This window comes from Cherax quadricarinatus, chromosome 51, assembly GCF_038502225.1.
Source record: "Cherax quadricarinatus isolate ZL_2023a chromosome 51, ASM3850222v1, whole genome shotgun sequence".
Taxonomy (NCBI): Eukaryota; Metazoa; Arthropoda; class Malacostraca; order Decapoda; family Parastacidae; genus Cherax; species Cherax quadricarinatus.
In genome coordinates, this window is record NC_091342.1 from 7,957,997 (window position 1) to 7,971,288 (window position 13,292).

At 42.8% G+C, this 13,292-nt stretch overlaps 1 protein-coding gene across 6 annotated transcripts in view; it reads right to left on the reverse strand.

Annotated features, from left to right (window-relative positions):
- Positions 1-2,453: 2,453 nt before the first annotated feature.
- The window catches only part of LOC128694700 (dynein axonemal intermediate chain 4), a 70,928-nt gene continuing 60,089 nt past the window's right edge, over positions 2,454-13,292 (reverse strand). For 3 of the 6 annotated variants that reach the window (XM_070095792.1, XM_070095797.1, XM_070095791.1), the window contains 6 exons: positions 7,033-7,177; positions 6,354-6,465; positions 5,244-5,461; positions 4,583-4,771; positions 3,632-3,808; positions 2,454-3,121 (listed from right to left, as the gene is read on the reverse strand). In XM_070095792.1, the coding sequence (XP_069951893.1) occupies positions 2,975-3,121; positions 3,632-3,808; positions 4,583-4,771; positions 5,244-5,461; positions 6,354-6,465; positions 7,033-7,177 (988 nt within the window). In that variant the 3' untranslated portion in view covers positions 2,454-2,974. The remainder of the gene's footprint in view (positions 3,122-3,631; positions 3,809-4,582; positions 4,772-5,243; positions 5,462-6,353; positions 6,466-7,032; positions 7,178-13,292) is intronic. The other 3 variants (XM_070095795.1, XM_070095794.1, XM_070095793.1) reach the window with 3 other exon arrangements.

The following is a 13,292-nucleotide window of genomic DNA, read 5'->3' on the forward strand; positions in this document are numbered from 1 at the left end:
GTAATTTTGTTAATTATTATAATGATTTTAATAAATATATGATATAATTTGATAATTGTTGAGATTCGGTCCTTGTGTGAGTTTGACTATAATTTATTCCTAGAAATGTCCATTAGGTTGGTTTCGTCAGGAACATCATTTTATGTTGTGTAAAAGTAAGAAACGCACCGTAACCTAATTCAACGAAATCAAACCTAACCCAGCTTAAAACAACATAACCTTACTCCTCCAGCGATAGATATGGTACTGGTGCGCCTTTGAATACAGTCGGTTCATCGTGGATTACATCTTGCTTTCCCGTCATCTCCCCATCTTCTCTCTCACTTAATTACACATATCTCTCTTCCCCCTTTCTCTTGCCCTACCTTCTTTTCCTTCCCTGGCTGTTCAAAATGTTATATTCCCCGCTGACTGGCCATAGCGTCAATATTAACCACTGGCCCTGGTGTGCTGCGGGCCTTGAAATATATGTATTATTTGTGTTAATATATAAAAAAAAATTGCAAGTACGTAGTGACAAACTGTGCTGGGGGATAGTTAGGATGTTTGCTCTTTCTTATTTATAAAAGGACGGATTTCACTACTAGCCTAGAATTTATTGTGTTATTAGTATTAGTTATCATAACTACTGTGCATTTGTTATTAGTGATATTATTATTATTATTATTATTATTATTATTATTATTATTATTATTATTATTATTATTATTTCCTAATAGATGTTTGGAAAACCCATATTGAGAGGAACACGGAAAATTTAAGTTGGTCTGCATATTTCAACCATGAAGACGGAAATAAATGGTATAAAATACCGACACAATGGCAATATAAACACAAATGCAGTATAATGTGATCCTTTATTGACTACGTTTCGCCCACACAGTGGGCTTTTTCAAGTCACAAACAGAACTACCTGGTGTGGAAGGAACGCGAGTATTTATAGTCCGGCTGAGGTCAGGTGAAGAATGCTGCATCTGATGATGTACCGAGTTTTTAGACTCTACAACCCAACTCGGTACATCATCAGATGCAGCATTCTTCACCTGACCTCAGCCGGACTATAAATACTCGCGTTCCTTCCACCCCAGGTAGTTCTGTTTGTGACTTGAAAAAGCCCACTGTGTGGGCGAAACGTAGTCAATAAAGGATCACATTATACTGCATTTGTGTTTATATTGCCAACCATGAAGACCCTGGTGGGTGTAAAATAGTGTACATTGTAAGCATTGATTCATATACTCGGAAGACTGAGAGACATTTATGATCACATTTATTTAGGCTTGTCAGGAAACAGGACAAATGTTTCCTGACGTGGATCTTAGTCATATGATGATCCATAGCTGGAGCTTTTGGTCATCTGACCGAGGCCTTCCACTGGCATATTGGTCCACGCATTTAAAAATTATAGTTTTAATGCCTTTTTAGTTATTTCTTCATCCTTACTACACTATTAATATGGGTAATGGATGAATAAGACGTTGGGTATCTATACTATCTAACACTGAAGATATTCAACTCCTGCACATCTACTTCTTGGCATTATATACCATTAAGGACCCCAATGGAAATAAGTCACTTTGACTTTTCTGGGCTATCCCAGGATTCCTCTCAAGAAAAGTTCCTTGACGCTGGCGAGGGGCTCTTGATCTAGGGAATTGGATCTGTGCTCCAGTTCCCTGAATTAAGCCTGAATGCCTTCCACATCCCCCCCAACAGGCGTTGTATAATCCTACGGGTTTAGCGCTTCCCCTGATTATAATAATAATATAGGAGAGGATTGAAGAGTAACTTCTGTCCTTTGCGTTATCTTGGGTTTTTATCATTTCATGAGTACCTACGTTTGTGGGATCTATTGTTAAGTTTGTTATGACGTTGGTTGAATAAACTAAGACATAGGTTACCTTGGCCTTTGATTTGCCTTCAATGACTGTCATGTTAACTGAGCTTCACATGTTGTATTGTTGGCTCACTCAGCACCCGTCCTTGTTTCTTCCCCTTTATGAAATTATTATTGTTATCATAAGTATGGGGGAACGCTGAGCTTGTAGGGTTCATACCGTGTCTGTGGAATAGAACATAATTACGTTTGATCCAGGTAAAGAGATGATAGGACCATTCCTTGGATCTAGAGCTCTTTGCCGACATCAAGCAACCTTCCTTTAAATGCATCGTGGTCCCAAGTCAAGCATCCTGGTAACATCAACGTTGTGTTAAAATCCTCTCACATAACTCCCACTCCTGTTTATGACCCTGCAAGAGGGTGCCTCGATACTGACGAAGAGCTCTTGATTCAAGGAACTGAAGCTACTCCCTTGGATCAAGCCTGATTACCTCTCATTCTCTGACACTGATCCCGAGGATGAGTCCCTCCCATCCTCGGGAGGGACCCATAATAATTCTTCCGATCATAAAATCCTCACTTCAGTTTGACAAGCAGGGTAAAAAAAGGTAAATAATGTATATACAGTTTATTAAAAAGTCTAGTAAGTTTAAACACTCAGTTATTGGAAGAAAATCCGGGACATCTTCGAGTGATGGTTGTTGATGAATGTTTGGTCATGAATATGAAACGAAGTTTATATAAAGTAACAAGACATTTCTCTAATTATTTTGCAAAGGCAATATTACACAATTATACTGATACTATATTTGCAATTCTACATTGCTCTTGGTGCAAGCAATCATACGATATAACCAACAAGTTCTTATTCCAGTGTTGTGACACTTGTAGATTCCGCCATGACTAATTTAGGGATCTGAAGTTGATCTCACTTCATTATGGCCTTGCTTCAGTGACCCCTTATTCAACCTTCCTTCACTATAGTCATGTTTCAGCAACCTGTAGTTGACCTCACTCCAATACAACCTTGTTTTAGTAACCTATAGTTGACCTCACTCCAATACAGCCTTGTTTAAGTGACTTGTAGATGACCTCACTCCGCTACAGCCTTGTTTCAGTGACCCAAAGTTAACCTCAGGAGGAGCAATCCACAGGGATGACGCCAATCTTGGCTAGCTTAGAAATTTTGGTAGAGTATCTGAGGAAAATGCTAGCTGAGAGCTGCAACCCTTCAAGGTGAATTACACTGAGACGTCCATCAGAGTCACCCACTACCACGTTCTGTAACATCGCAAATATCATCATATAACACAGCTATAGTTCAAGGATATTATAAAGGAAAAGAATTCACATATAGTGAATTTAACTGAAACTAAATTAAAGTGACATATTATAAGATAGTAACTCATGTATTGTAATTAAAGTCATTTGGGAGATCGACTGTAATTTATTTTGCCAAAGGAAAATTATCATATATTGAGTTATCGATATAATAATCTATACCTAGATACAACATTCTTCTTCAAAAACATCTTTATTTTTTCAAATTAGAGTATTTCTGCTCTGCCTTAAGGTGCCATGTACTATGGCTCAATAATAGCTTCAACAAACAACTGCAGTTATATAGCCTTGTGTTACGTACCCTTGTGTTATGCAAGAAGATGTCATATATACGCTCGAGCTATACACAAAGGTTTTACATACTGTGGTGTTAAGCAGGAGAATATTATGTATCACAGAGTTATGTAAGATTTTATGTACCTTGGCTCTATGCAGAATTTTTTTACCTACCCTGGTATGGGGGCTGAAGGCGACGCAGGTGGCCCCTGGGTGCTGGTGGGTGAGGATGGGTGTGTGGGTGGAGAGAGAGATGTCCCAGAGGTGGAGGCCGCCCCCATGCACGCCTGCAATCAAATTCCCATACCAGGGACACCAGCATGCGTCCAGGTACCCGCCTGATACTGTCTGCTGGATTTGGATTTGAATGAGAGGGGGTGATGGATAAGGGACGCTGCCACCATCAACTACGCGCGTGTGAGGGACTACCATACAGAATAATGAGACATCAGTAGTATTGCAATTACAGAGAAACGTAAAGCTTGGGAACAGAAGACAACCTGGCTCGATCAAAGGAATGGAAGGGCAGCTTCAATTCCCAGAATCAAAAGCCTCAACCAAGACACCCGATTTGAAGGGTTCACTCTGGTGAATCTTCATGCATTATGATACATCAGTATCTCCCAGCATGAAAGAAAATGGGCAGAAATTAGGCTAGTTCAGGCTATTCTGACGTTCATTCAGTAAATCTAAGCAGGTTGTTGAAGAACAGAAGTTTAAATACATTGGCTTGAACAATTTACAACACACAAATTTCATATAAAAAATGGATGACGTTTCTGTTTGTGGACTGAGTTATTATCACTGGTCACTTGAAATGAAACGTCGTCTAACTTTCATTTCAAATTAAGGGCTTAATTTTACTCTGGTTATATGTTGCCTCCGAAAATTAAGGGCAAAGGCTATTCACTTCGAACTGCATGAGAACACCGAATATTTCGAACAGAGCGAGGACCCATAATACCTTAATTTGCACTGACAAAATATGAAGGCGCATAATACTCAGTTTGACAGGCTCAAAGGCACGGAATACCTTGACCATACACGCGGGCTTCTAATACTCAAATCTACCAGCAACAACATCCATGACCCCCACATCAATCAGCTTCAAAACACATGCCTCACCTCGACCAGTTTAAGGACGCAGATGGGAACGGGCTTGTCAATGTGCCAGACCCTGATGGAGTCGTCAAGAGCGGCGGAGAGGAAGATAGAGTTGGCATCCTCCCCTGTAGTACGCCAAGACACGCGGGTCACCAAGGCGCTGTGACCCTCGTACACGCCTCCCACACGCTCTCTCTCGAACGTCCGACACTGTTGGGGAGAATACCAGGTGTAGTGGTTCAGGCGTAGGCAACTTTGGGTGTTGTGATTCAAGGCATCTTCCGTGGTAAAGGCAACAGGGAGTATTTTATTGTAGGAAACACGAGCATACGCCCCCCCCCCACCGTCTGTCTCTCTCTTTCTCAGCATCGTGCTGGGGCAGAGTCAGGAAAATGTTATGAATGACAATTGTATCACAAATCTGCTGTAAAAATTAAGTCCTGGTGTTGACTCTTAGAGTCGTCTATCCTGAAGTCATTCTTCACACAGATCTACTTCAGATCCTATGTAACTCGTCTGTAGTTCTGTATTGATACAGCTAAATGAACCCCTAGGGTAGCCCTGATATAATCCCAGGACATCTCTGGCGTAGCCCAAGGGAAGTCCTTGTGTAGCCTCAGAGTAGTTTTGATATAGCCCTAGGGTAGCCATAGTATAATCCTAGCATAGCTCTCACACTCACCAGCAGGACGTCCCCAGCAGCGGTTCCCACTAGGTAAGTGGTCTTGTCCCCAGGTCGGAAATGCATAGAGGTGGCTGGGACTTTCTGGGGTAGAGGAAGGCCCCCAACATTATTAGGACCTGCTCCTCCAGAAGGGTCACCACTCCTCCCCAGCAAAGTTTCCAATCCTCCACAGATCCTCAGAGACAACCACAAGGGTATACGAACATTCAACAAAGCTACAGAAAAGTATAAGAATTGAGAACAGTCAAAAATTATATCACGCGAAGAACGTTTAAAAAATTTTCAAGCATAAATGGTTTTGTACTTCTAAAATAAATGATAATCATATTTAATAATTATTATTTTCTTTGTCGAGTACCTCGATAATTAATAACAAGACTAGCATCAAAAATTGTAGGGCTTTCTTAAACACACTGGTCGTCTTTCACCGAAATAGGGTGAACCTATCGATGTCTAGTCTGAAATGTGTTGACATCGTAGTTCAGACGACATTTCTGAACTGCAACATCTTCACCCCTCCTTCAGAGTGCAGGCACTGTACTTCTCGCCTCCAGAACTGTAGGATTATAATCTATTATTCGTTAAGATAAGATTTCGTTCGGATTTTTAACCCCGGAGGGTTAGCCACCCAGGATAACCCAAGAAAGTCAGTGCGTCATCGAGGACTGTCTAACTTATTTCCATTGGGGTCCTTAATCTTGTCCCCCAGGATGCGACCCACACCAGTCGACTAACACCCAGGTACCTATTTGCTGCTAGGTGAACAGGACAATAGGTGTAAGGAAACGTGTCGGAATTTCCACCCGCCGGGAATCGAACCCGGGCCCTCCGTGTGTGAAGCGGAAGCTTTAGCCACCAGGCCACCGGAGTGAGTTGATTGTATTTCATGACCTGGTAAGCTCGTGTGTGTTTGTGTCATTCCGCACAAAGTGGTGGGGGCTTGATCCTCCGTCTATGAATCGCGATACATTCACCACGTCCGTACTTCTTTAGTTGTTTATAAAAAGTACAGTCCTTTTCCTTGAATAATAATAATAATAATAATAATAATAATAATAATAATAATAATAATAATAATAATAATAATAATAATAATAATAGACTTACTGGTGCAGCACAGGATGGTTCCCTTGAGAAAGATCCACTCCTTGATTGTTCCATCCTCTGATGATGATACCAGGACGTAGGCGATCTCTGACCCACTCGTCGGTGGTCCCTGCTGTAAGTGCTTATTATATGGTTACTTGTAAACAGTAGTAGGTCTGAGGAAGACTCATTGTGATCTCGATATGCTTGTCTTTTAAAGTTGCCACTCACAGAATGAGTTACAGGTGGTGAGAGAACTAATCTCTGAAGCGGCACTATGTACGGAGGGCGTCATGTACATAATTACTGAGACTAATACTGGTCTTAACTTATATGAGCGATGACATGGCAGACGAAATTGAATTTTATATATTCCTGTTTGAGAACGATAAAATGATTATGAAGAGAGTAGAGTGGGAGACAAAGGGGGCAGATTACGGAGATCAGATGAACATATATGAGCACAGCGACGTCAGTAAATACTTTTCAAACACACACACACACACACACACACACACACACACACACACACACACACATGATTTATACACATCTCTAAGAAGAGGTATGATAAAGCTCTTGGAGCAGGAAGAGAGTGGACCTAATACCGATCAGCGAAGAGGCAGGGCAAGTAGCTGTGAATCGTCCCCTACAACCACACGTAGGTGAGTAGACACAACACTCACTACACACCGCTCACCTGCATGTCGATGACAAGTCTCCTGAAGGAGGGAGGTCTATCTCCTGCGGGTGTAAGTGTTTTCTTGGTGGCGCTACTGCTGACTACCTGGGAGTCACGCCACTCCACACTCCACACAGCACAACAGTGCTTGTCCACACTCACGCTGCCACAGGATAAGATAATAATAATAATAATAATAATAATAATAATAATAATAATAATAATAATAATAATAATAAATAACTGACATCAATGACATACTACTATATAGAAAGCCGCTTGTTACGCAGAGATTTTCGGGCAAATTAGGTTAGTTTTGTCCCAAGATGCGACCCACACCAGTCGACTAACACCCAGGTACCCATTTTGTATTGATGGGTGAACACGGACAGCAAGTGTCTTAAGGAAACACGTCCTAATGTTTTCCAGCCGTATCGGGGATTCGATCTCCGGACCTCAGTGTGTGAACTGAGTGCATCAGTGAACGAGCTTTTAACTCGGAGGGTTAGCCACCCAGGATAACTCAAGAAAGTCAGTGCGTCATCGGGAACTGTCTGTCTTATTTCCATTTAGGTCCTTCAGTCTTGTCCCCCAGGATGCGACTCAAACCAGTCGACTAACACCCTCCTACCCACTTACCTTATCAGTTACCGTGGTTCATTTATGGGAATAGATAAATGGTGTAGAGGGTGGTAGGGTTAGCTACAATTTATGGGTATGGTGTACCGAGAGAGAGAGAGAGAGGGGGTATGGTGGGGTATGAGTTTGGTAGAGTAAGAGTGGGTGGAGTGTGGGTGTGGTAGTGTGAGTGGGTGGAGTGTGGGTGTGGTACAGTGTGAGCGGGTGGAGTGTGGGTGTGGTAGAGTGTGAGTGGGTGGAGTGTGGTAGTGTGAGTGGGTGGAGCGTGGTAGTGTGAGTGGGTGGAGTGTGGGTGTGGTAGAGTGTGAGTGGGTGGAGTGTGGGTGTGGAAGAGTGTGAGTGGGTGGAGTGTGGGTGTGGCAGAGTGTGAGTGGGTGGAGTGTGGGTGTGGTAGTGTGCGTGGGTGGAGTGTGGGTGTGGTAGAGTGTGAGTGGGTGGAGTGTGGGTGTGGTAGAGTGTGAGTGGGTGGAGTGTGGTAGAGTGTGAGTGGGTGGAGTGTGGGTGTGGTAGAGTGTGAGTGGGTGGAGTGTGGGTGTGGTAGAGTGTGAGTGGGTGGAGTTCTCAGTAGTAGTAACCAGTTACCAGTCTCAGTAGTAGTAACCAGTTACCAGTCTCAGTAGTAGTAACCAGTTACCAGTACCGTCTGACTCAACGATCAACCGTCTCTTGAGTCACGGTCTTTCATATTGTGCTGACCTCAGCAGTATTCAAAGACCCACTGGGTACTGGGCAGCCGGCGAGCCAGTATATCGAGTGGTAGCAAGGAGATAGGTAACGGCTGGCAGGTCTCTCTCCACATATCGCCAATATACGTATAACAGCCTACGTGAGTATTTCTACCCTAATCCACGTATCGAACTCCCACATGATAAATTCCTTACAAGCTAATGCATTCTCCAGTAGCGTACCCAAGCGGTCAGGCACTGGTAATTCTGTCACTCCCATCAGTGTTCCACCTATACCTTCAGAATTGCAGGATAGCCCGATGTCTCAAGTGTCCGAGGACGCTCAGGCCTTGAGTGCTCAACCTACCCTTGCAATGCCTGCTAGTTCGAGTAGTAGTTTCTCCACAGGGGACGCCTTGTCGGAAAACAATTACTTGCAACTAGTAATGCCATCTCTTGTTGACGTCACATGCCGTCTGCAGAAAGACGTTTCTGTTGCGGCTAGTGCTCTCACTAGAGTGTCTGTAGTTGTTCCTAGTGTTCCAGATGGTGATAACGTCCTAGTTGACAGTGATTCCTGCAAAGTAAAAGGTCTATTTGTTGAACCATCCTTACATGTTGTAAGAGATAGTAAGATCCATTTCTACCTGGCCAACACTTCTGGTCACAGTGTTCGCCTTAGAGCAAATACCAATCTTGTTGACCTTGTTCACTATCCTTACCCTGTTCAGGTAGAGGATGAGTTGTCACCTGACCAGTGGGTCGGTGCTATTTCTGCCGGGGAGACCACATCCACTGCACTAGATCAATCTGTTCCACCAGTTGAGGAGAAAGACTTAGCTCCCACTGACTTCCCAGATGAAGTCAAGCGTTTGTTGACTCTGTTGAACAAACGTCGTAAAGCCATTGCTTTACCAGGTGAGAAGATGGGTATAACGAACTTATTGTCCCATCGTATTCCACTTGAACCTGGTACTAGACCTATCTACATACCTGCGTACAGAATGCCTCATTCACAAGTTGCTGTCGCAGAAGAATTGATCAATCAAATGCTTGATGATGGAGTTATTGCACCTAGCAATTCACCTTGGAATGCACCCTTGATACTAGTACCTAAGAAGGATGGTACTTGGCGTCCAGTAATTGACTTTAGGAAGTTAAACGCAAAAACCATTCCAGATCGCTTTCCACTCCCTGTACTGGGTGATCTTTTACGTAATATTGGAGATAACAAAGTCTTTTCAACCCTAGATTTGTTACAAGGGTTTTGGCAAGTCCCTCTTCACGAGGACAGCCAAGAACTAACTGCATTCTCCACTCCTACAGGTCATTATCACTACCTCCGTATGGCATTTGGATTACGATCTTCCCCTATCACGTTCTCAAGGCTCATGACTAATATCTTTAGAGGTCTCATAGGTAATGCACTTATGGTGTACTTAGATGACGTAATCGTCATGTCTAAAGACGTGGATACACACTTGAAAAGACTTGATGTAGTACTTGGTAAGCTTGAAGAAGCCAATTTAAAGATCAAACTGTCAAAATGTCAATTTTTCAGATCAGAAATTAAGTTTCTTGGTCACGTAGTCACTCCTAGAGGGGTTACGACTGACCAAAGTAAAGTAACTGCAGTACTAAATTTTCCAACTCCCAAAACTGCTGATGCCGTAAGATCCTTTGTGGGCTTAGCAGGTTTTTATAGAGCTTTCATTGCCAATTTTTCTTCCATAGCTGCTCCTCTAACTGAGTTGCTTAAGAAAGATGCTCCTTTTGTTTGGACCTTCCGTCAAGAAAGAGCATTCCAAACTCTAAAAGAAAAGCTAACTTCTGCTCCAATATTGAAATTTCCAGATTTTTCTAAGCCTTTCTATCTGACAACTGATGCTAGTTCAATTGGCATAGGTGCCGTACTAGCTCAGAAGACCGATGGCAAGTACAACGCAGTTGCATTTGCTAGCCGAGTCCTTACAAAGGCTGAACGTAATTATACAGTAACTGAGCAAGAAGCTTTAGCAATAGTATGGTCTTTAAAGCACTTCCGAGACATTATTTATCAGTACTCTGTTCATGTCTTGACAGATCATGCTCCACTGATACCCTTATTCCAGAACAAACAACCTACTGGAAGGTTAGCTAGATGGACCTTGACTATCCAAGAGTTCAATCCCACCTTTGAGCATTTACCTGGCAAGTCAAATGTAGTCGCAGATGCCTTATCGCGACATGTTAGTATAGTAACTGCAGACCCTCCATTTAGTGCTGAAGATGTAAAGAATGCTCAACGAACAGATCCCATGTGGTCTGGTGTGATTCGATTCCTGCTCCAGGAAGATCTTATTCTGACTGTGAAGCCACCAGCACCCATCAGTGACTTTCTCATGAACCAAGAATTACTGTATCGAACAGCCGAGTTGGGTACTCCTAGCAGAAGAGTATACCAGTTAGTAATTCCACAGTCACTAGTGAATGTAGCCTTACAGCTAGTTCACGATGTACCAGGTGTTGCACACCCTGGTATGGATCGTTCAGTAAAACAAGCCAGATTGAAATACTTTTGGCCTCGTATGGCAACTGATATTTCTGAGTATGTTAGGAAATGTAGTGTCTGCATGCAACATAAAGGCAATGCTAATGGTCCTAATCCAATCCAAGTGTATCCAACTACTAGCGAACCTTGGGAAAGAGTTGCGCTAGATTTGTTAACTAATTTCCAATGTTCCCTCCAAGGTAACAAACATCTGTGTGTTATGGTAGACCATTTCACCAGATATTGCGAGTTAGTTCCTATTGCAGATAAGACTGCCGAGACAGTAGCTAAAGCGTTTAAAGAACGCATTATCTGCAGGCATACCACCCCTAAGTCCCTAGTAACAGATAATGGAGGTGAATTCTGTAATGAAATTCTTGAAAATTTGTGTACCTTGTACAAGATCACTAAATCCACCATTGTTCCTCATCATCCTGCCAGCAATGGGTTAGCGGAACGAACCAATAAGAAAGTACTTGATGTCTTGAGAGCCACTATCAATCCCAATAGTGAAACTTGGGATGAAGTTATACCTGATGTGCAGTGTGCTATAAATTCTGCTTACAATGTTTCTATTGGTGACACTCCACATTATGCATTGTACGGTGTAGATAAACGTTTGCCTTATGAGTTGTTGTATTCTAATCCGAAACCAAATTACAACCCTGATGATTTCGTAGCAACTCGTACCAGCTTAGCTCAAAGTGTTTTTAGAAGAATCCGTGAAACACTTCATAAATCAACAGCTGAATTTACAAGAGTCGCAAACACTCGATCAAAGCCATCCAAAATCAAAGTAGGTTCGAGAGTTATGCTGACTAATTTTAACAAAACGTCTGCAATGCCAAAGCTTGATCAAAGGTTTGTTGGTCCTTATCGAGTAGTTGAACATATCACTGGAAATAAGTATAAGGTTAGAGAGATTAGTACTGGTCAGTATAAAGAATCGCATTTGGATCATATGAAGTTAGTATGTGATGATAATGATGTTCCAACCCAGACTAATGTGACAGACTCTGACAATCCTCCTGATCCTGTACTCTCTTCCTCTGATACTCAGTCAGACGATCAACCTGAATGTCGTTATTCCCTACGTACACGACAGGTATTGAGAAATCCTCAAGTATCATTTGTAACTTCCAATTCAGATTCGCCTCAAATACAGCATGAGTTAGCCTATGCTACAGAGTTTGATCCTCCCAGAGATGACACCCATTCTGCATATGCCAATCTTACCCTAGCAGAGTTGGGGTTAAATGTAAATAACCTGTATAGATGAATAATTACAGTATCAACTTATCAGTATTCAAGAATTTTTTTTTTGTGTTCATGTTCTCTCCGCATTCTGAGAGTTAACAGTCTAGATTTGCGTGCACCGAATCTGCCTTTCTGTTAAACACTCTTTCTTTGTATATATTCCTTCCTCAGAATCCGTAGATCACACGAATACAGATCGATCGATCAAAATTTTTTTTTTATCACTTGTATTCTCAACGTAGAGTTCGTTGTTCAATTGTTGAGTTTTAAGTTGTACTATCGTATACCTTGTATTGCATTACAGTTTCAGTTACGTAAGCTTTCATTCCATTGTTCTACTTATGTATTTTTAATGTTTAATGTTGTGTACTTTGACATTGTATAGAATCAGCCCAAGCCGTATACCTACCATCTCTAGTTTGTATTAGTTGTATGTCGGGACGACATACGTTAGCGTCGCCGAGCTCTCAGTAGTAGTAACCAGTTACCAGTCTCAGTAGTAGTAACCAGTTACCAGTCTCAGTAGTAGTAACCAGTTACCAGTACCGTCTGACTCAACGATCAACCGTCTCTTGAGTCACGGTCTTTCATATTGTGCTGACCTCAGCAGTATTCAAAGACCCACTGGGTACTGGGCAGCCGGCGAGCCAGTATATCGAGTGGTAGCAAGGAGATAGGTAACGGCTGGCAGGTCTCTCTCCACATATCGCCAATATACGTATAACAGCCTACGTGAGTATTTCTACCCTAATCCACGTATCGAACTCCCACATGATAGAGTGTGGGTGTGGTAGAGTGTGAGTGGGTGGAGTGTGGGTGTGGTAGTGTGCGTGGGTGGAGTGTGGGTGTAGTAGAGTGTGAGTGGGTGGAGTGTGGGTGTGGTAGAGTGTGCGTGGGTGGAGTGTGGGTGTGGTAGATTGTGCGTGGGTGGAGTGTGGGTGTGGTAGAGTGTGCGTGGGTGGAGTGTGGATGTGGTAGAATGGAGTGGGTGGAGTGTGGGTGTGGTAGAATGTGAGTGGGTGGAATGTGGGGGTGGTAGAGTGTGAGTGGGTGGAGTGTGGGTGTGGTAGAGTGTGAGTGGGTGGAGTGTGGGTGTGGTAGAGTGTGAGTGGGTGAAGTGTGGGTGTGGTAGTGTGCGTGGGAGAAGTGTGGGTGTGGTAGGGTGTGAGTGGGTGGAGTGTGGGTGT